Source organism: Salvelinus fontinalis, chromosome 38, assembly GCF_029448725.1.
Source record: "Salvelinus fontinalis isolate EN_2023a chromosome 38, ASM2944872v1, whole genome shotgun sequence".
Classification (NCBI taxonomy): domain Eukaryota; kingdom Metazoa; phylum Chordata; class Actinopteri; order Salmoniformes; family Salmonidae; genus Salvelinus; species Salvelinus fontinalis.
In genome coordinates, this window is record NC_074702.1 from 12,017,421 (window position 1) to 12,041,626 (window position 24,206).

The 24,206-nt window shown below is 42.1% G+C and overlaps 1 protein-coding gene across 2 annotated transcripts; it reads right to left on the bottom strand.

The window, feature by feature from the left end:
* Window positions 1–3,084: 3,084 nt before the first annotated feature.
* Window positions 3,085–22,849, bottom strand: LOC129837078 (zinc finger protein 91-like). Of its 2 annotated transcripts, none has more exons than XM_055902987.1 (2): window positions 22,445–22,849; window positions 3,085–6,635 (listed from the first exon to the last, which is right to left on the bottom strand). In XM_055902987.1, exons 1-2 carry the CDS (start codon window positions 22,575–22,577, stop codon window positions 5,233–5,235), a joined length of 1,536 nt encoding a protein of 511 aa, XP_055758962.1. In that variant the 5' UTR covers window positions 22,578–22,849; the 3' UTR covers window positions 3,085–5,232. The 2 variants fall into 2 exon arrangements, with proteins under 2 accessions (XP_055758962.1, XP_055758961.1); XM_055902986.1 differs by lacking the exon at window positions 3,085–6,635 and adding an exon at window positions 13,111–18,876 and having other exon boundaries at window positions 22,445–22,845.
* Window positions 22,850–24,206: the final 1,357 nt, after the last annotated feature.

Consider the following 24,206-nt stretch of genomic DNA (forward strand, 5'->3'; position numbering starts at 1 on the left):
ATGGTTATTATTAGCGGCTTTTAATATCGAGGAATATTTCACTTTCTCTGGTCATAGTAGTAACAACATGATTTGGTGCATGAGGCAGAAATAATGCAGTGCGACTTGAGTTATCCATCAGCAGGAAGACTGTGTCTTGTTTTCTCAGCAGATTGAGGGAGATCGGAGGGACGGTGAGTACGGTGAGGCACTCACCACTGCTCTCTCCCGCCTCTCAGATTTCCTGCATCTGATCAGTCCAGTAAAATAAAAAACAAATTATTGTGCTCACTCAGCTGTGCCTCAAGTAATACAACACATTATCTATTACCAGTGTGATCATATACCAACAACTTTGAAAAATAATTTCAAAATGGTCTGAGAAGAACATTGGCAGGGCAATTCAAACACAGCCAATATGCAATGACAATGTATTGGGCCTATAGCCTACTGCACAAACCTCATTGCCACAGAACTGTTTTTAATAGGTTAATGTTGCATAAGCTTGTTTTTTAAGTCATGTTTAAAAATACAAAATCTGAGTGGTAGATCTCTACTTGCTTTTGGACTCAGAAAGCGATATTGACTCATAAAAGGTTGGTGACCACTGATGTAGTTGGAGCGGAATTCCACAAAGCCTGGTCTCTGCTCAACTCCATTGGAGTTCATCAGACACTTCCTTCACCATGGAGTTGAGTTTAGTCAGCTATGATTTAGTGAGCTTATAAAGCATGACAACATACTTTGTCATACATTCATGTTTGATTGCTTTAGCAATAATCATACTGTAAAATAATTAATTAATGAAAACGTAGTATCTGTTCAGCCATACATCAACCAGAAATCAAACATTACTTATCAGACAGGTTCCTCAAAACCAAGAATAGACTGGAGTCATCCAGTGACTGGAGAAATGCACATAGGCCAGTAGATGTCGCCCTTTGCGCCACACAGAGCAGAAAACGTGCCTTATTGTGCTCACACAAATGCAGGGTTGGAGCCTAAAATGGCTTAAATACTTGACATAGTCATTACAATCTGAACCTAGACTATAGTGAGAAGATAATTGTGATGTAAAAAAGAACATCTCATCTATGGAATGTACAGATACAAAGAGAGGACTCAAAATGCATTTAGTTTATTATCACACAATTTATTATACATACAATTCTATGATTACAAAAACAGAAATTTCATCGAAACAAAAAAATTAAAATCCTACACAAAGCTTTTTCAAAAAACATAAAGCTGAATAGATTCAGACTGACAGAAGAGCGAGTGATGTGGTTGTATCGAAGAAAAATTCCTGGTACATACTAGATTACATGGTAACGGTAACATAGCAACTAATACAGTAGGCTGGATATACAGTACCAGTCAAACATTTACACATCTACTCATTTTTATTATTTTCTACAATGTAGAATAATAGTGAAGAAATCAAAACTATGAAATAACATATGGAATCATGTAGTAAAAAAGTGTAAAACAAAATAAAAATATATTTTGTATGAGATTCTTCAAAGTAGCCACCCTTTGCACAGTCTTGGCATTCTCTCAACCAGCTTCATCAACCAGCTTCAGTCACCTGGAATGCATTTCAATTAACAGGTGTGCCTTGTTAAAAGTTCAATTGTGGAATTTCTTTCCTTCTTAACGCATATGTGCGAATCAGTTGTGTTGTGACAAGGTAAGGGTGGTATACAGAATATAGCCCTATTTGGTAAAATACCAAGTTCATATTATAGCAAGAACAGCTCAAATAAGCAAAGAGAAAGTACAGCCCATCATTACTTTTAGACATGAAGGTCAGTCAATACGGAAAAAGTGCAGTCGCAAAAACCATCAAGCTCTATGATGATACTGGCTCTCAAGAGGAACGCCACAGGAAAGGAAGACCCAGACTTACCTCTGCTGCAGAGGATAAATTCATTAGTTACCAGCCTCAGAAATTGCAGCCCAAATAAATGCTTCATAGAGTTCAAGTATAAGACACATCTCAAAATCAACTGTTCAGAGACTGTGTGAATGAGGCCTTCATGGTCAAATAGCTGCAAAGAAACTACTACTAAAGGACACCAATAAGAAGAAGAGACTTGCTTGGGCCAAGAAACACTAGCAATGGAATTAGACCGGTGGAAATCTGTCCTTTGGTCTGATGTGTCCCAATTTTAGATTTTTGGTTCCAACCGCCATCTCTTTGTGAGACGCAGAGTAGGTGAACAGATGATCTCTGCATGTGTGGTCCCCACCGTGAAGCATGGAGGTGGTGGTGTGATGGTGCTTTGCTGGTGACACTGTCAGTGATTTATTTAGAATTCAAGGCACACTTAACCAGTATGGCTACCACAGCATTCTGCAGCGATACGCCATCCCATTTAATTTGTGCTTAGTGGGACTATAATTTGTTTTTCAACAGGACAATGACCCAACACACCACCAGGCTGTGAAAGGGCAATTTGACCAAGAAGGAAAGTGATGGAGTACTATATCAGATGACCAGGCCTCCACAATCACCTGACCTCAACTCAATTGAGATGATTTGGGATGAGTTAGACCACAGAGTGAAGGAAAAGCAGCCAACAAGTGTTCAGCATATGTGGGAACTCCTGCAAGACTGCTGGAAAAGCATTCCAAGTGAAGCTGGTTGAAAGAATAACAAGAGTGTGCAAATCTGTCAAGGCAAAGGGTGGCTATTTTGAACAATCTCAAATATATTTTGATTGGTTTAACACTTTTCTGGTTACTACATGATTCCATATGTGTCATTTCATAGTTTTGATGTTGTCACTATTATTCTAGATGTCAAAACTTTTGACTGGTACTATATATATATACATATCTATATATATAGTGGGGAGAACAAGTATTTGATACACTGCCTATTTTGCAGGTTTTCCTACTTACAAACCATGTAGAGGTCTGTAATTTTTATCATAGGTACACTTCAACAGTGAGAGACGGAATCTAAAACAAAAATCCAGAAAATCACATTGTATGATTTTTAAGTAATTCATTTGCATTTTATTGCATGACATAAGTATTTGATCACCTACCAACCAGTAAGAATTCCGTCTCTAACAGACCTTTTAGTTTTTCTTTAAGAAGCCCTCCTGTTCTCCACTCATTACCTGTATTAACTGCACCTGTTTGAACTCGTTACCTCTATAAAAGACACCTGTCCACACACTCAATCAAACAGACTCCAACCTCTCCACAATGACCAAGACCAGAGAGCTGTGTAAGGACATCAGGGATAAAATTGTAGACCTGCACAATGCTGGGATGGGCTACAGGACAATAGGCAAGCAGCTTGGTGAGAAGGCAACAATTGTTGGCGCAATTATTAGAAAATGGAAGAAGTTCAAGATGACGGTCAATCACCCTCGGTCTGGGGCTCCATGCAAGATCTCACCTCGTGGGGCATCAATGATCATGAGGAAGGTGAGGGATCAGCCCAGAACTACACGGCAGGACCTGGTCAATGACCTGAAGAGAGCTGGGACCACAGTCTCAAAGAAAACCATTAGTAACACACTACGCCGTCATGGATTAAAATCCTGCAGCGCACGCAAGGTCCCCCTGCTCAAGCCAGCGCATCTCCAGGCTCGTCTGAAGTTTGCCAATGACCATCTGGATGATCCAGAGGAGGAATGGGAGAAGGTCATGTGGTCTGATGAGACAAAAATAGAGCTTTTTGGTCTAAACTCCACTCGCCGTGTTTGGAGGAAGAAGAAGGATGAGTACAACCCCAAGAACACCATCCCAACCGTGAAGCATGGAGGTGGAAACATCATTCTTTGGGGATGCTTTTCTGCAAAGAGGATAGGACGACTGCACCGTATTGAGGGGAGGATGGATGGGGACATGTATCGCGAGATCTTGGCCAACAACCTCCTTCCCTCAGTAAGAGAATTGAAGATGAGTCGTGGCTGGGTCTTCCAGCATGACAACGACCCGAAACACACAGCCAGGGCAACTAAGGAGTGGCTCCGTAAGAAACATCTCAAGGTCCTGGAGTGGCCTAGCCAGTCTCCAGACCTGAACCCAATAGAAAATCTTTGGAGGGAGCTGAAAGCCTGTATTGCCCAGCGACAGCCCCGAAACCTGAAGGATCTGGAGAAGGTCTGTATGGAGGAGTGGGCCAAAATCCCTGCTGCAGTGTGTGCAAACCTGGTCAAGAACTACAGGAAACGTATGATCTCTGTAATTGCAAACAAAGGTTTCTGTACCAAATATTAAGTTCTGCTTTTCTGATGTATCAAATACTTATGTCATGCAATAAAATGCAAATTAATTACTTAATCATAATGTGATTTTTTGGATTTTTGTTTTAGATTCCGTCTCTCACAGTTGAAGTGTACCTATGATAAAAAATTACAGACCTCAACATGCTTTGTAAGTAGGAAAACATGCAAAATCGGCAGTGTATCAAATACTTGTTCTCCCTACTGTATATTTATTTATTACACACACACCCATATATGAAATAATTTCTCATCTCTGCAAATGAGTCATGTTCAGACAATGTCTTCCCATTACTGACAAATGAAAAACCCAAGTTTACTTCAAAAGACAGCTAGATTTCATAATGAAAAACATGATAGAAATAGACATGATTGAATCAAATTGAAGAGGGAAAGAAAGAAAGCAAGTTGTTTTTATATTACATTTTAGTGAACCCGGCAACACTAAATCTAATCACAGTTTTATCACATTATAATTTTCTATATGGTCGATGTAAATACAAAAATTAAGACCTCTCGGACTGAAAATGGGTGTGAAAAACTAACGCCAATCTGCCTCGTCTTCTATCAATATTATGTATAGATAAGCACAGTTGAAGAAATGAAATTCTGGAAATCTGACTCTACAAAAATTGGCAATACACCTCTTTCTTACCAAAAAGGCACAAAAACATTTGGATTAGTGAGAAACTATCTAAATGTAAAGACAAAGTAGCAAGAAAAAAAGCTAACTTCCTCATGGCCTTCAACTCATACAACTAAATTCACCCATTCAACCCACACTTCAAAACATTTAAACTTGGGTCCAGAAAAAGAAAAATGGCAGAAAAAAGGACAAAAATAAGTCACACTGGGGATCAACAATTTTCGGGATCATTTGGAATTTTCTTCAGTGTTCTCCAATTCAAGGGCTCAGCAGTGACTCAACTCTGAAGTAGTAGAAATACATTGAACAGTGCCCAACTCACCAATAATTTCACAGCTAATCTCACCATGTACTGGGCCGTCATTGTACTGGCAGCTCCCCACTGGCGTGTTTCATATAGTGCAGGTGCAACGCTGACTCTTGATCAAACCCTTCACCACATTCAAAACACTCCCATTCCTTATGTCTTTTCTGTTGCTCTGCCACATGTGCTTCCAATGCAGTCTCTTCTTTCCCCTCTTGCTCCTCCACTCCCGATCCAGAGGAATCAGAGTCGTCAGAGGAATCAGATCCAGAAGAGTCCGATGAATCTGATTTAGACGATTCCTCAGCGCCAGAATCTTCAGAACTAGACTCAGACCCCGACTCTTCTGATCCAGATTCCTCCTCACCCACCTCAATATCTTCCTCTTCTTCCTCCTCCTGCTCCTCTTGATGTTCTTGAAGCATATCTATCACCTCCGCCTCCTCTGTGCTACCCATCCCTGTGAACACCAGCCTCTTCATCTCTGTCACCCTTCTCCTCCCAGCAAACAGGTGGTTCCTGGGTCCCAGTGGGGTCTTGCTGGCCCCAACGTAGACCCCTACGTGCTTCTTCCGATGCGTGATGAGGTTGCCCAGCTGGGAGAAGTTCTTCTTGCAGAGCGTGCATTTGTAGGGCTTGGCGCCGGTGTGAGTATTGTAGTGGTAGCGGAGCTCAGCGGGCACGCGGAAAGACTTTTCACAGAGGTCACACTTGTGGCGCCTCAGGTTGTGGCCCTGCAGGTGTTTGTCCAGAGAGAGCTCATCCCTAAAGCCCTTAGCACAGGCCAGGCACCAGAAGGGCTTCTGCTTGTGCAGGTCCATGTGGATCAAATACGTCTGCAGGGAATTGAAGTTTTTTACACACTGATCGCACTTCAGAGTGGAGGGTTCCATCGGCACGGGAGGCCTGTGCACTTTCAAGTGAGTCAACAGAAGGGATGGGCGAGCAAAGACCTTCCCACAGTCCGGGCACTTGTTCTCTGTGGGTTGTTTTTTTTCTTCTTTTTCATGCATCTTCTGGTGATTTCTAAACGACTCGAGGTAGGAGTAGACCTTCCCACAGATGGAGCATGCGTAGACCTTGTGGGAGCCGCTGAAGACTGGCTTCTCCTCCTCAGACAGCATGGCGACGCGCGGACGAACTGTGACGATCTCTGATGGTCTGACCTGCCAGGAACTGTCGAAGAACTCTTCATCGTCTTCTTCATCACCTTCCACGTCTACATCACTGTTCTCTTCGTAATCACCGTCGTCATTATTTTTCTTCTTTTTCTCAGGTGCTGCCGACTCCACATTGCCATTGCTCCCGTTCATCTCCAGAGATCTCTTAATGCCCTGTCTTCGTTCCTCCTCCTCTGCCATCGCCTCCTCCATGACATGCTTGCGCAGGTGAGTCTTGAAGGCCTCCCAGCGAGTGAACTGCTGTCCACAGTCCTGACACCTCATACTGGCTAGTTTCACTGTGGAGGAGAGACAGGGAGCATAAATTCAGACAATATAGTACCATGACATGCCTGTAATTTTGTTAAGCTTTCAACAATTTACTTGAACTTGTTTCAATCATTTTGTGAAGATATACTATCTCAGATTGAATTGCCAAACTATCAATAGCATCACCTTGGAATTTGGGATGAAGGGGCATATTTTTCACAACCAAGATGTTTACAACTATTGACAAATTTTAGCAGACACAGCACAACCATATAGTGTTTTAAAAAGGTGCAAATTTCCTGTTTGCTAAAATTCTAATAGTTTGCCTAATTTCAGTTTGTGGCAAAATAAGCAATGTATAGTGTAGAGAATCATTGTAACATAAACCACTGTGAAATACCTTTTCAATAACCAAAAATATTGTACTTTCAGCTGTTTGAAGCTGGTACACAAAACCTAAAGTAAAAGACGGAAAAACAAAGCTAAGAACGGGAAGCATAGAAATAGCACACAGAACAGATCTACCGCCTCAGACTTTCAATGAGAATTTCAGATCTTTAACTCAGATTTCTATGTGATTTTGGTCAGGTTTCCCAATAAGTTACATATTGCAACTTTAAGTGCACCAGAAAACTCAAACTTAGTTATGTAGTTCTCTCCACTGCTAGGATCAATACGCTCAATCAGACTCCTTGTCACCTCAAAATGTTCTATATTTAGGCTCATTAATAACTGACATGATTGGATACATACATAATTAGAATACACTACAAGGCTGATCACATAATACAAACACACACCACTGCCACCCCTAACATATAGAGTGAGCTACAAAAGTATTGGAAGTGTGACGCGTTGTTTTGGTTCTCCACTCCAGCACTTCGGATTTTAAATGATACATATAAAGAAAGTAGTGCATGTCGACACCTTTTCAAAATTAGTGGATTTGGCTATTTCAGCCACACCCGTTGCAGACAGGTGTATACAATTGAGCACACAGCCATGCCATCTCCATAGAGAAGACAAACATTGGCAGAAGAATAGCCTTACAGGAGCTCAGTGACTTTCAACGTGGCACCGTCATAGGATGCCACCTTTCCAACAAGTCAGTTCGTCAAATTTCTGCCCTGGTCAACTAAGTGCTGTTATTGTGAAGTGGAAACAGCTAGGAGCAACAACGGCTCAGCCGCGAAGTGCTAGGCCAAACAAAATCACAGAACGGGACCGCCGGGTGCTGAAGCGCATAAAAATCATCTGTCTTCGGTTGAAAAACTCACTACCGAGTTCCAAACTGCTTCTAAAAGCAACGTCAGCCTAACTGTTCGCTGGGAGCTTCATGAAATAGGTTTCCATGGCCGAGCAGCCGCACACAAGCCTACGATCACCATATGGAATGCCAAGCGTCAGCTGGAGTGGTGTAAAGCTCGCCTCGGACTCTGGAGCAGTGGAAACGAGTTCTCTAGAGTGATGAATCACGCTTCACCATCTGGCAGTCCGACAGACGAATCTGGGCTTGGTGAATACCAGGAGATTGCTACGTGCCCCAATGCATAGTGCCAACTGTAAAGTTTGGTGGAGGTGGAATAATGGTCTGAGGCAGTTTTTCATGGTTCAGGCTTGGCCCCTTAGTTCCAATGAAGATAACTCTTAACGTTACAGCACACATTGACATTCTAGAGAATTCTGTGTTTCCAACTTTGTGGCAACAGTTTGGGGAAGGCCCTTTCCTGTTTCAGCATGACAATTCCCCTGTGTACAAAGCAAGGTCCATACAGAAATGTTTGTCAAGATCAGTGTGGAAGAACTTGACTGGCCTGCACAGAGCCTTGACCTTAACCCCATCTTATACCTATGGGATGAATTAGAACGCTGACTGCGAGCCAGGCCTAATCGCCCAACATCAGTGCCCGACCTCACTAATGCTCGTGGCTGAATGGAAGCAAGTCCCCGCTGCAATGTTCCAACATCTAGTGTGAAGCCTTCCCAGAAGAGTGGAGGCTGTTATGGCAGCAAAGAGGGGGGGGGGGGGGACCAACCCCATATTGATACCCATGGTTTTGGTATGAGATGTTCGACAAGCAGGTGTCCACAAGCATTTCACTACACCGGCAATAACATCTGCCAAATCTATGTGTATGTGACCAATAAAATTGGATTTGATGTAGTGTGCAATGCCTGAGGTTAAAGTGCAGACTGCTTTAATTTGAGGGTATTTTCATCCATATCAGGTGAACCGTTTAGAAATTACACCACTTTGTACATGGTACCCTAAAATGGGGGGACCAAAAGTATAGGGACACATACAGTACAAGTCAAAGGTTTGGACACACCTACTCATTCAAGGGTTTTTCTTTATTTTTACTATTTTGTAGACTAATATTGAAGACATCAAAACTATGAAATAACACACATGGAATCATGTAGTAACCCACAAAAAAGTGTTAATCAAATAAAAATGTTTTCCATTTTAGATTCTTCAAAGTCGCCACCCTTTGCCTTGATGACAGCTTTGCACACTTGGCATTCTCTCAACCAGCTTCATAAGGTAGTCACCTGGAATGCGTTTCAATTAACAGGTGTGCCTTGTTAAAAGCGAATTTGTGGAATTTCTTTCCTTCTTAATGCGTTTGAGCCAATCAGTTGTGTGGTGACAAGGTAGTGGCGGTATACAGAAGATAGCTCTATTTAGTAAAATACCAAGTCCATATTATGGCAAGACCAGCTCAAATAAGCAAAGAGGAATGACAGTCCATAATTGCTTTATCAGTCAAGGCAGAACATTAAGAAATGTGAAAGTTTCTTAAAGTGCAGTTGCAAAAACCACCAAGCGCTATGATGATACTGGCTCTCATGAGGAACGCCACAGGAAAGGAAGACCCAGACTTACCTCTGCTGCAGAGGATAAATTCATTAGCTACCAGCCTCAGAAATTGCAGCACAAATAAATGCTTCAGAGTTCAAGTAAAAGACACATCTCAACATCAACTGTTCAGAGGAGACTGCGTGAAATCAGGCCTTCATGGTCGAATTGCTGCAAAGAAACCACTACTAAAGGACACCAATAAGAAGAAGAGACTTGCTTGGGCCAAGAAACACAAACAATAGACATTAGACCAGTGGAAATCTGTCCTTTGGTCTGATGAGTCCAAATATGAGATTTTTGGTTCCAACCGCTGTATATTTATGAGACGCGGAGTAGGTGAACGAATGATCTCTGCATGTGTGGTTCCCACCATGAAGCATGGAGGTGGTGGTGAGATGGTGCTTTGCTGGTGAGACTGTCAGTGATTTATTTAGAATTCAAGGCACACTTAACCAGTATGGCTACCACAGAATTCTGCAGCGATACACCATCCCATCTGGTTTGCGCTTAGTGGGACTGTCATTTGTTTTTCAACAGGACAATGACCCAACACACCTCCAGGCTGTGAAAGGGCTATTTTACCAAGAAGGAGAGTGATGGAGTGCTGCATCAGATGACCTGGCCTCCATAATCACCTGACCTCAACCCAATTGAGATGATTTGGGATGAGTTGGACCGCAGAGTGAAGGAAAAGCAGCCAACAAGTGCTCATAATGTGGGATTTCCTGCAAGACTGCAAAGAGAATGCAAAGAGTGTGCAAAGCTGTCAAGACAAATGGTAGCTACTTTGAAGAATCTCAAAAATAAAATATTTGGATTTGTTTACACGTTTTTACTTAGTACATGATTCCATGTGTTATTTCATAGTTTGTCTTCACTATTACTCTACAATGTAGAAAATAGAAAAAATTTAAGAAAAACCCTTGAATGAGTAGGTGTCCAAACTTTTGACTAGTACTGTAGGTGTATTAAAAAGTGAAACACTTTCATGCAATGACTACATCAAGCTTGTGACTACACATTTGTTGGATGCATTTGCTGTTTGTTTTGGTTGTGTTTCAGATAATTCTGTGCCCAATAGAAATTAAATGGTAAATAATGTATCATGTCATTTTGGACTCACTTTTACTGTAAATAAGAATGTTTCTAAACACTTGTACATTAATGTGGATTCTACCATGATTACAGATAATCCTGAATGAAATGTGAATAAATATGTATGAGAAAGTTGGAAGCACAAATATCATGCCCCCCCCCCCCCCCCCCACAGAAATTCTAACCTCCCCTGTTACTGTAATGGTGAGAGGTTAGCATGTCTTGGGGGGTATTTCATTTTTATTTAACCTTTAACTAGGAAAGTCAGTTAAGAACAAATACGGCCTACCCCTGCCAAACCCGGACGATGCTGGGCCAATTGTGCGCCGCCCTATGGAACTCCCAATCACAGCCGTGTGATATGCGAGACTAACTTTCTCACTCATAAATTTATGATTCATTCAGGATTACCCCCCCCCCCCCCCAAAATGACTGTACCATTACTTTTGTAACTGTATAAAATAAGTGTACCTAATACTGCATAGGTTATCATTTGAAAGTGTGAAACAATTAAAAAGATCTGCACTATGCAGAAATCCCTCTGCCATTTCCTGGCTGCTAAACTAGTTCAACTAATGTCAGTTTGTGACAAAACAAGCAAGTTTAGTGTAGATTATCACTGTCACATCTAAACTGCTGTGAAATATCTTTGCCATAACCAAAAATACTGTATTTTCAGTTGGTGTACAAAACCGAAAGTCAAAGACAAAAACTAAACTTAAGAACGGGAAGCATAGAAATAGCAAACACAAAACGTATCTACCACTTTTTAGATGGGCTTTCAATGACAATTCTATAACACACACCTGTGGGAATTTGGTCAGGTCGCCCAAAAAGTTAGTGCATTCCGAAAGTATTCAGACCCCTTCCCCTTTTCCACATTTTGTTACATTACAGCCTTATTCTAAAAAGTATTTAATCAGTCTATACACACAACCCAATAATGGCAAAGCAAAGACAGGTTTTTAGAAGTGTATGCAAATTGATTTAAAAAAAAAAGAAAGAAATACCTTTACATAAGTATTCAGTGTCTTTGCTATGAGACTTGAAATTGAGCTCAGGTGCATTCTGTTTCCAATGATAATCCTTGAGTCCACCTGTGGTAAATTCAATTGATTGGACATCATTTGGAAAGGCACACACACCTGTCTATGTAAGGTCCCACAGTTGACAGTGCATGTCAGAACAAAAAACAGGAAGAGGTCAAAGGAATTTTCTGTAGAGCTCGGAGACAGGCTTGTGTTGAGGCACAGATCTGGGGAAGGGTACAACATTTTTTTGCAGTTTGAAGGTCCCCAATAACACATTTCTTAAATGGAATAAGTTATGAACCACCAAGACTCTTCCTAGAGCTGACCGCCTGGCCAAACTGAGCAATCAGGGGAGAAGGTGACCAAGAACCCAATGGTCACTCTGACAGAGCTCCAGAGTTGCTCTGTGGAGATGGGAGAACCTTCCAGAAGGTCAACCATCTCTGCAGCCCTCCACCAATCAGGCCTTTATGGTAGAGTGGCTAGATGGAAGCCACGCCTCAGTAAAAAGGTACATGACAGCCTGCTTGGAGTTTGCCAAAGGGCACTTAAAGGCTCTCAGACCATGAGAAACAAGATTCTCTGGTCTGATGAAACCAAGATTGAACTCCTTGGCCTGAATGCAAAGCTACATGTCTGGAGGAAACCTGGCACCATCCCTATGGTGAAGCATGGTGGTGGCAGCATCAGGCTGTGGGGATGTTTTTCAGCGGCTGGGACTGTGAGACACGTCAGGATCGAGGGAAAGATGAACGAAGCAAAGTACAGAGAGAGCCTTGATGAAAACCTGCACCAGAGCGCTCAGGACCTCAGACTGAGTCGAAGGTTCACCTTCCAACAGGACAGCGACCCTAAGTACACAGCAAAGACAACGCAAGAGTGGCTTTGGGACAAGTCTTTCAATGTCCTTGAGTGGCCCAGCCAGAGCCCGATCAAACATCTCTGGAGAAACCTGAAAATAGCTGTGCAGCAACACTCCCCATTTAACCTGACAGTGCTTGAGAGGATCTGCAGAGAAAAATGATAGAAACTCCCCAAATACAGGTATGCCAAGCTTGTAGCGTCATACCCAAGAAACCTTGAGGCTGTAATCGCTGTCAAAGGTGTTCAACAAAGTACTGAGTAAAGGGTCTGAATACTTATGTGATAGTTTTTAAATATTTTTTTCTACATTTGCTAAACTTTCTAAAAACCTGTTTTTGCGTTGTCATTGTGCGGTAGTGTAAATTAATGAGAGGAAAAACGATTTAATCAATTTTAGAATAAGCCTAACGTAACAAAATGTGGAAAAAGTCAAGGGGTCTGAATACTTTCCGAATGCACTGTACATATTGCAGCTTTAAGTTTGAAAGCGTTTTATAATCTATATTGTAGTAATGTTTCTCAACCATTTCCGACCAACGGTAAACATGGCGCGTCATGACTGGAAGCCCACTAGAATCTATTGAGTCAAGTTTAAAGGTCCGTTAAAACCAGTAACTCAGTCCACACAATGAAAAACACAGGAAACTTAACTACAGTTTTAACCATTTACTAAAACTCTTCATGTCTGCATTAAGACACCAGTAGTAGTTTAAAGGTACAAGGAAAAGGTTACATTGAAATTAGTGATCAAAGGTAATGACTTCAAAAGATTAGCAATAGCCTAAAAACTTGAACGTTTCATTTAATCGAACAAGGAAAATATCAACTCCTTGAACAAATGCTAAACCAGTTTTTTTAAATCAAACTCATTACGATAGATAAACGTTTTCACAACACAAGAAAGTAACACAATGAACTGTTAGTATTTGGGAACTTTGGTAGTGAAATCCAGGAAAACATTCAATTTTCTAATTATTAAATGATACAATGTTAGTTTGGTAATAATTAGTAAAAGAAAACAGCCAGAAATAGGTACTAATAATACTATAAACATCCATCTTATATAGACAGGTTAATGACAGAACTTGATTAATTTCTCAAAAGAAAGTTAAGTGCATGTTACTGAAAGTGGGTGACTCACGTTCTCCCCTTGCATACTAAGTCAAGCAAAACAAACTTAAATGAGTGCCTACCTTGACAGACAAATCGCTGTACTTTACAGGATGTAATCATTTCTCGGCATGGAGAAACAGCACCATTTTCTAAATGAAACCGCAGTTAGTGAACGTTATCTTTCTCTATAACTACACCAAGAGGACACATTTCAAATCAGTGGAACTGATAAAAGGAGTTTTTCTTTAGACATTTTTACATTTATGTACAGATCCAGTGTGAAATAAAGCCTGAGAAAGATAAAATTACGGTGTCAAGAGCTAAAAGAAGCACTTAGTGGATATATTTGCAATAATGTTAACAGCATTCTATAGATATAATTAGAATAGTAAAATGTAGCAAGTCTCTTAGACACTTAGTCCTTGAAAAATACCCTGGAGAAAAAAATGTCCACCTTGGAAATTGAACTGAAGTATAAGGAGGTGCATAAGTGCATGAAAAAGTCAAATTCCACTTCTAATATCGCCTGACTTGTATTAGTTCCATTGTTAATCTAATATGCTCCACGAGCATGTTCAATGTAGTGCTGGTGCAACTCCAACTCTCGACTGAAACGCATTCCACATTCAATGCAAGTAAGGCCATCAGTGTCTCTTGAGGAGACAGCAGTGTAGGGATCTCTCTGCCCTTTGTCATCACCCATACATTCCTGGTGATGATCAATGAGGTCCCGAATCTCACTGAAGGTCCGGGGACAAAGGGAGCAACGGTAGGAGCCATCACTGTCGTGTTGAGCCTCGTGTTTATGCAGAGCACCTGGAGATAGAAATGCTTTCCCACAGTGCTGACACTTGTGGCTATTCTGTGGCCGGGAGGGGGGTGTAGGTGGTGGCTTGAGGGATGACTTCGCTTTCAAATCAGTCAGAGGGACATTGAGTTTAGCGGGCCCTGTGCTTACAGAAGCACTGAGTCTGTAACGAAGCTCTGTTGGTAGTCGCCGGCGGACCTCGTCGTGCCAGGCCAGGTGCTGTTGCAACTGAGTCTCAGTCCAATATCCACGGCAGCACAGGGCACAAGAGTGAGGTCGGCTCTTTGCCAAGTCCTTGTGGGTTCCTAGTTGCTCTTCAGTTGGGAAAGCTTTGCCACACTTGTCACACTTGAAGAGGCATTTGATTGTCTGCTCATAAAGGGGGGTTGGTGGTGAGGGTTCCTCTTCCACTACTTCTGCCATTCCTGGATTAACTTCCTGCTTGAGCACTCCACAGATCTTCTTGTGATTATAGAGTGCCCCAGAAGAACTGTATCTCTTCCCACAGTCAATGCAAGGGATGGATTTGAAACCTGGTCGACCTTTCTTCCTCCTTCTGCCAACAGCATTCTTACTCTTTGTAACATAGTGTTCGGTTTTGACAACAGTGCCTTTGTTTTCTGTAACTAAGTCCTTACTCTCATTAGCCAGTTCATTTCCCTTGGTAGCCAAGGTGTTAATGGCAACAGAGTCCCTGTTCTCAGCCAAAGTGCCCTTGCTCTTAACCTTCTTGCCCTGGGAGTGGGCCTGCCATTTGTGGGCACGCAAGCCTCGAACCTTCAAGAAGCTCATATCACAATGAGGACAATGGTGAAGATTTAATTTAAGCTTTGGCTTCTTTAATGGAATGGCTTCAGACTTGCTGTGTGATGTGGCAGGCTGCTCCGGGACCTCTTCAATGGACATGGTCAAGGACTGTTCCCCCTGAAGATCTGCAGACTCAATGGGTTTGTTATGCTCACTTTCATAGTGAGCTGCTAAAATTGAGCCCTTGACAAAAGTTTTGTTACATTCTGGACATGCAAATTCAGCGTGTGAGGGTTTGCGGTTGCCTTCCATGCTGGTGTCAGCTGGGGGCTCTGGTTCGCCTTTGGTCTGACATGGCGGGTAATACAACTGGTGTCGGCGGAGAACACACAGGTAAAAGAAGCCCTTTCCACACTTGTTGCACTGAAAAGGTCCCTCATCCACTGACTTGTGCCCAACAGAATTTATATTGTTATCTTTTATCAGTGAACCAGCAAACTTCTTATCTGTGTGCCATCGTCTGTGAGTGCCAAGGGCTGCATTGGAGATAAAGCGTCTTCCGCATTCTGGACAACAGAATTGGCCTTTAGTTGTTTGCTCTGCCTTTTTGGGTTGCTTGGGTTTTTCAGGGATTGCGGCCACTTGAAATTTCAGCTTCGGTTTTACTTTAGACTTGTGACCCAGAACATGAATCCTTTTATGGAAATTCAGTGCTCCTACAACAGCAAAGCTTCTCTCACACTCTTTACATTTATATTTCAGATCAGTTGTGTCGATTGTGGCAGCTTTCTTCAAGGTTAGGGACTCATTGGTGTCCGTTTGTTCACCACGTTCCTTCTCAGTAACAGATGTAGTAATTTTCTCAGTGCCCGAGTTGTTTGACGGAGTTGTTTTCACAAGGTCTTTGACAATGCACTTTGTGACCTTTTCTAAACCTCCTTTCACTTTGACATCAAAGCCTGCAACTGCCCTCGGCTTGCCACATTCTTTTCGATGATACTGCAATGACAGTAAATTGTTGAAAAGAGAAGGGCAGGAGGGACATTTGAGCTTCTTCGCTTTAGGAACTGTGTCATGTTGGACAATATCCTCCTTGTGGCTTTTACTGACCGTCTTTATCTTGCCACACTGTTTTCGGTGGGTGTGCAATGAGGATTTGTTGCTGAAATGGGAAAGGCATGTTGAACACTTCAGCCCCTCTAGCTCAAGAGCAGATTTAGGCGATGAGGCAGAGTAGTCGGTCTCATAACCATGGCTCTTCATGTGGAATTTAAGTGCCTTGGCTCGTGAAAACAGTTTTCCACAATCAGGGCAGCTGTATGCGTTCTTCTTCACTTGTTCTACCTGATGTTGAAAAGACTTGATAGGTGGTGGGAGGATTTGAGCATTATGTACAACCTGGTGCCTGAGGAGGCTTGAGAACATGCGAAAAGACTTGCTACAAAGTTCACATCTATGATTCCCATTCTCGTGCTTCCTCATATGAGATTTCATAATGCCTTGGTGACGAAATTTCTTTCTGCATACAGGGCAGGCAACTTTACCACGAACACGTGGAGGGTCATTGACAGAATGTGAAGACACTGTTGGCTCATTCTTCTCCTTCAAATGTGCACACTGAGCTTGATTCTGCTTGTGGTGAGTGTAAGCACCCAATGACCAGAAGCCCTTCCCACATCGCTCGCAATAATAAACCTTTGGGCCTAATAAAGTCTTCTTTGGATTAAACACTTCACTTTTAGTGTCTGATACTTCATCTTGGGTGGGGGTTTGAGCGTGCCAGCTTTTGCGGTGGTTGTACAAACCACTGGCATTAGAGTAAGTCTTCTCACAATCTGGACAGGGATGAGCTTTGCTTTTTGGATGCTGTTGCTGATGAGAGTGTAGAGCAGACATGCGTGAGAAACACTTTCCACACACCTCACATTTGAAGCTATTCTTCTGTAGTCCGGCAAGCTGGTACAATACACTCTTGTGGGGTTTTCGGCCATCGTGTTTTCGCATGTGATTGTGGTACGTTTTCCGATGTGTAGTGGCAAACCCACAAACATCGCACTTGAAAATATCCTTTTCAGGATTCCATAGTTTTTTGCCATCTACTCTGTGCCACAGTTTGTGAGAGCGCAAAGATGCAGCACTGGTAAACCAGCGGTAACACTCAGGACAGTTAAATCTTTTAGGTGGGTCTTGTCCATGAACCTTCTCCGTTTGAGCTCCTTCACCTGCAAATGGCGGAAAGTCAATTTGTAAAATTTTCAGATCAATCTCTGGTTTAGACTTAAGTGTACTAGAGATGTACTCCGTTGGACACAACACAGCATCCATCTCCTCTTTTCCATCCTGGTCTGATTCACACAGTAATTCAAGATCAGGGTTGAGTTCTTGTAGTGACTCTTCTTCATCCCTTACAGAGCCATCTGAGGCACTTATACTGATCACCTCTACATTGACATCATCAGTTCCATCAGCTTCTGCATCCCCATCTGTTTCACAGAAACAGGAGTCTCTCTCGGTCACAAGGGTCTGAGAGGTGTCCTGTGGGTAGACAATGGCCGCTAAAGCAAATGTTTCAGTTTCTGTCTTGTTATCCAGTAATAGCTTATGTTGAGGTAGTGGGGATGTTTGTGTCTGGGATTCTTTCTCAGTCCGTCCAAAAACAACATTGTGGCAAAGCCGATGGGACTGGAGAGCCGAGGCCCTGGAAAACCGGAGCCCACACTCCTGACACTCAAACGCTTTCTTCTGGAGCTGGCAAACCTGATGAAGGAAAGACTTTGCTGGAGTCTCTTCAGTATGAGCCAAACGCTGGTGCTTGTAGTAGAATGTGAGCGTTGTGAAGACTTTGCCACACTCCTCACATGGAAACCTTTTGTCACTACTACCACCTCGTTTCATATGATAGCGTTGATGGCAGAGCATGCCGGCGTAAGAACTGAAGGTCTTCTCACACTCACTGCAGTCAAATTTTTTGGGTTTTCTCTTAAGCTTTTCAGGAGAACATTTGTCATTATGGCTAAATCGTTGGTGTGTTTTCAGGCCAGACTGGGCACGAAATGTTTTGCCACATGAACACCCAAACAGATTTTCCTGTGCCCCATCTACCTGTTCAGAAGCTTTGTTACTGTCCTCTGTTGCACTGGCAGGCTCCTCTGCGGGTGGTTGCTTCTCTGCATCCCTTTTGCGGGACTTTGGGATTAGTTTGACCTCATGACAACGGCGGTGAGCATCAAGAGCTGATGAACGGGAGTAACAGCGACCACAAGTTTGACACTCAAAGGACTTCTTTTTCAGGTGTGCCAGCTCATGGAAAACTGATTTGGAAGCTTGCTTGTGTGAGCGTGTATGACTGATGAAAGAGCCCATCGAAGTATAGGATTTACCACAGTCTTCACATTCATAGACATACTGCTTAGCCACCCCCAAGCTCTGATCAGGAGTTGACTGGGGCCCAGCTGTTGACTGGGCCACAGGAGTTGATTGCAAAGCAGGAGTTGACTGCTTGAGGGCTTCATTACGGTGTTTGACCTGGTGTGAGTAAAAACCCCTTGAGTCTGCAAATTTGCGCCCACAAAGAGCACAACATAGTGTACGTTGACCCCCACTCTCTGAAACAAGCAAGCCATCCAACTGGGAGTCAGAGTCCAGGCAGATTATTGGGCCATCATGGGTGTGCTCATGTTGATGCTCCTGGTAGGCCGCCTCCTCCCCAAAGGCTTCTCCACAATCCAGACAGCGGAAAAGCCCATCCCCTAAAAATAGAAAGGGGAAAATGGGAGGTCAGGGCGACTCCTGTTGCCAAAGAAAAGAGAAAAGAAAACCAAACAATAACACAAATGAATATTTATGTCAGATAATGACTAAGTGCCTCCATGTACATTTAGGGCTTGCACAATTAGCGTATAATCGTGTAAGCAATTAATATGGATAAAGACAGTCATGAAAATTGTAATAATCGTCATAGCCGTTTAATTTTTTGGGTGTGGAAAGAACAGCTGACTGAAGACAGTACAGCTGGGCATTTATGCTGTGGAGTCCATTTCAGCGGTAACATTGACTAGTTACAACGTAATGAAACTTTGTTGCTCCTTGCAGAATAAGCAAGGTGTTGAAGCAATCAAGTCTTGAGTTGCCTAGGCAACACCCCCTTCCTGCAGCAGCACAACTCAGGAGTGGAGGAGAAAATGTTTGTCTTAAAAAAGTTTAAACGATTATAAAGGTGACCATCATCCAAAATTCCATTACTGTCAAAAAGAAACAAGACTTTAGCATATTTTATTACAATGATACATATCATCAAGATAACATTTTTGCAATGGATACAACTTGTTTGGATGCATGTATATTTTGACAGAAATACATTTTACTTAATTATGAACATCTTTGCTAAAGTGCATATCACCCTAACGATGGAGAGTCAACTCATTGTGGATAATATACTTTTGAAATGTAATTGTTCAATGTTTGAAGCAGCCTAATTTAAAAATGATTTCAAACTAACTTCTGTACTGGGAAAGTTTGATTTAACCTAAATGTTCATCACGCTTTTCAGATCAGTCAAGTTATCCTATTCACTACTGACCTGTGGACAGAGAAAGAATTGGGATCCTATGATTTCCCTTGAGGTGAATGGAGCCAAATGTAGGTCTACTCTATAGAGACCCCATAAAGTTACCTATATCAAACATTTCATCATGTCTCAAATATGAGAATCTCACCCAAAGATATTGAATAAAATGATCAAAGATTCACCTATTCAGCTCCTGGGAAAATAAACTCAGACCTTCTGTTTTGCTTATATGATAAATAGTCTATGACAGAGCCCTTTAAGAGGTGTTACTCTAAAACAGTAAACATGTCGTCCCTCACGAATGATGCAGCACTTGGGCCAATTGGTGACAATTGCTCAAACTTGACAGGACATATGCTTGTTCAACGTTTGGAATTTCAGCTGATTACTATAGTGCCACCCTTGGGCCAATCATTGTAATTGTGTAAATGTCAGGTCTATGGAAAGATGCATCATTCACCCAAGTTACCACAATATCGTGTGTGACTAACATACGTACAAACAGACATATCCATAGTTCCCCCCCTCCAATTGAGAGGTGGGTAGACATAGCTCAATATAGCGAGTATGGGCGAGTGGGTGTGCCGAAAGGAAAGTAGTGGGCAAAGTAGTGGGCGTGTGGAAAGGAGTGGGTGTGCCGAAAGGAAAGTAGTGGGCGTGTGGAAAGGAGTGGGTGTGTCGAAAGCACTCTGCTATACTGCCCTACCAAGCAAAAAGGCAGTAACTGCTCATAGCGTGGAACTGAGAGGAATGGCTTTTCTTTACCTTGGTTTCACAGTAACTTTATACAGTTACTGCTAACATGACCCCCATTTTCTCCAAAACACAATAGAGGCAGGATACTTGTCCACATGATTAAGCATGTTCTTAACGTAGCAAAAATTACATTACCTCATTTTTCAAACAAATGAGAAGTTAGTGCCTATTTGCTTGGTAGGGCAGTATAGGTTAAACGTTTGGATTGAGCGGTGTTTATTCCCTTCCGTTTCTTACCACGCAACTACCATGCATTGATTGAGCTACCATACCGTGAGTACTTCTGTTTTGAAGACAGAGGATTAGTATGAGTCTCATTTCGCTGTTTTACACAAATTGTACAGTTTCAGTTCTAAAACTGACAATTGTCTATTTTTTTATTAAAAGTAGCGATGACGGGTGTACTGTTTCTTCATGCGTTGTATGCGTGTGCTTACTGTGACCGTCACCCTGATACTAGGAAGCTACTTACCATGCCCTCGCAAGACAGCGCTTATCAAAAGGGAGCGACGGGCACTGTGTCCCTGTGTTGCTGCCATTCATGTCCTCCCCATTGAGTATACTGTATGTGCATGCATCATTTTTGTTATTTTTTTTTATTTTACCGTTATTTTACCAGGTAAGTTGACTGAGAACACGTTCTCATTTGCAGCAACGACCTGGGGAATAGTTACAGGGGAGAGGAGGGGGATGAATGAGCCAATTGTAAATTGGGGATTATTAGGTGACCATGATGGTTTGAGGGCCAGATTGGGAATTTAGCCAGGACACCGGGGTTAACACCCCTACTCTTACGATAAGTGCCATGGGATCTTTAATGACCTCATAGAGTCAGGACACCCGTTTAACGTCCCATCCGAAAGACGGCACCCTACACAGGGCAGTGTCCCCAATCACTGCCCTGGGGCATTGGGATATTTTTTTAGACCAGAGGAAAGAGTGCCTCCTACTGGCCCTCCAACACCACTTCCAGCAGCATCTGGTCTCCCATCCAGGACCAACCCTGCTTAGCTTCAGAAGCAAGCCAGCAGTGGTGGTATGCAGGGTGGTATGCTGCTGGCATCATGGTGACATCTAGATGGTTATCAATATTAGTTAATTATTGTGGGGTGCACGTTAGCTACCCATGGCGACAGGACCATGATATCCAGTAGGACGCTTCCTGAGTATCACGGTCAGGTATCAGGTCGTCAGCGATGTCCATACAACACAGGTGCACTGGTCGCCGGCTTATCGACTCTTCCTGTAGCCCACTCAACAACGCAAAACGGTCTTGAGTTGCAACATACAGTATCTTCCCAATTAGCTGATTCACTTTCCATACACCCACACTTCGGTCGCCATTTTAGCAGCAGCTACCCAATATTTAATCGTGGGGGACAATTACATGGCTCTGGCCTACGGGGAAGTTCCAAAAACATTGGGGAGGTGATCACGCTAGTCCAGGGGCGTAATCATTAGCCAAACGTTTCATTTTGCTACTAAAACGAGTTCCAACTGGACAAATTGAGTTAGGTCCCCGTTTCGTTCGCTTCCACTTAAGGAACATGTTGCAACATAATAGGCGTAATAAATATGCCCCAGTTTTATTTATCACAATATGACAGCCTATTTGATTTCACGTAACATTGAAGAAACCGTAAGATCAATGAGTAGACGTTTAACTATAACGGTACTAATGTCATTCCGATGATCGACTATTTACCATTGCTATCTAGCAACGTTACTGACTAACGTTACACGCACAGCTTCCTAGTCACCATTAGTTAAGTTAGCTACATTACTTTGCTAGCTAAAAATGTGAACAAGATAAAATGGGACAAATTGATTTTCTGGTCAATGGCTACCGAACAATAACCTTAGCTAGGATATGATTATGTTAGAATAGTTAGCTAACGCTAATTAGCTAACTAGCAAACATGGATTTGAGCATGTTGTAGCATTAGTTAAGGTTAGCTGTGTTGAGATGGTTGTGAAAGGATGGGGTCCCTTACTATCGGTACTGTCATCTTTGGCAGACTTGTGGGCGCTGTTTTCGGTCTTCTTGGTTAAATGTTCACTGACATCTTCCGACTCCTGTTCATCTCCTCCCTCGTATTTGATCGTTACAGCGGAGACATCCTCCATAGCTAACACTCAGCGTGGTGCTTGATTTGCTGTTACTAGGCCACTGCAACGTGGATCTTCGTTCTTAGTGTTTATCGCTTCTATTACTTAAATCGCACTGAGTTTTCTCAGGGGGGTGGGGCTCATCTAATGCATGCAAAAATAAAACTCCTTTCACGGAGTAAACAATGACATAGGACGCCTAGAATGTTGTTTGGAGCGCCTCTTACTCTTCTCCTCTGCACTGTTGTTGCAGTGGTTCCGTCCTAGGAAATTACTACAAATGACAACTTCCTTGCCACAGATCTGTCGCGAGATCAGCGTATCATGCAGCGTTCAAAACAACTGGGAACTCGGAAGTACAAATTATTTTTTGAACAAGTAGTTCCCTTCCTATTTATAGTCTTTTTAGAGAGTATTCAAAACAATGTTCTCCCTCCTACAATGAGTCAGGGGTTAATAACACTGATACCTAAGCCTAAAAAAGAAGTGCTGCTCATTGATAACTGGCGTCCAATTTGTCTTCTTAATAATGACTATAAGATATTAGCCATACTACTTGCAAAAAATAATTAAAGAAGTCCTGGATGCAATCATTGATGAAACACAGTCTGGCTTCATGAGGAACAGACATATTTCTAACAATGTCAGACTAGTATTAGACATACTTGACTACTCAAACCTAATAACTGAGGATAGCTTCATATTATTTTGAGATTTTTATAAAGCATTTGACACAGTAGAGCATCAGTTTCTCTTCCACTCCCTTGAGAGACTTGGCTTTGGGGACAGCTCTATCAAATTGAAATATGGCACCTCACCTAAATTTGAGTTAAAGAGAGGAATTAGGCAAGGTTGTCCTATCTCCCCAATTACCTGTTTTTATTAATCACCCAACTTCTTGCAAATTCTTTAAATAATAGTCCTGTACAATGTATTTCCATAGCTGGTAAAGAAATTATTATAAGCCAGCTGGCTGATGATTACTACACTTTTTCTGAAAGACGCTAACCAAATTCCCATATCGATCAATGTGATACAATCCTTTTCCAAAGCGTTTGGTCTATATCTTAACATTAATAAAACTGAACTCATAGCTGTCAAAGATTGTGTGACACCTTCATAGTATGGTATTCCAGTAAAAGAAGAACTTACATATTTAGGCATAACCATTACAAAGGATCAGAAGTCTAGAGGCTTACTACATTTGAACCCTCTTATTAAAAATACCCAGAAGAAGCTAAATCAATGGATACAGAGGGACTTATCTTTAAAAGGTAGTCCTAATAACCAAGGCTGAAGGTATCTCTAGACTAACATATGGCGCTCTATCTTTATATCTTGAAAGTAAAATAAGCAAGGAGATAGACCAGACGCTTTTCAACTTTCTTTGGAGAAATATGAGAATGTGGGACTGCATTTTCTGGACTTTACTACCTTAAATAATACTTTTAAGATCAATTGGATAAAACAATTCCTAAGAAGACCCACTTCTATCTGGAATGTTATTCCTCATCATGACTTCTCTACTTTTGGTGGCCTTAACTTCATGTTGTTTTGCAATCATAATATTGACAAAATTCCAGTGACACTTTCTGCTTTTCATCGGCAGGTTTTCTTGTCATGGTCCTTAATTTATAAACACCATTT

Excerpts from the sequence above, each read along its gene's own strand:
- LOC129837078 (XM_055902986.1), bottom strand. The coding sequence starts at position 22,577 with ATGGAGGATGTCTCCGCTGTAACGATCAAATACGAGGGAGGAGATGAA. Across the intron at positions 18,877-22,444 it reads CAAAGATGACAGTACCGATA|GGGATGGGCTTTTCCGCTGT; the intron begins GTAAGGGACCCC and ends TTCTATTTTTAG.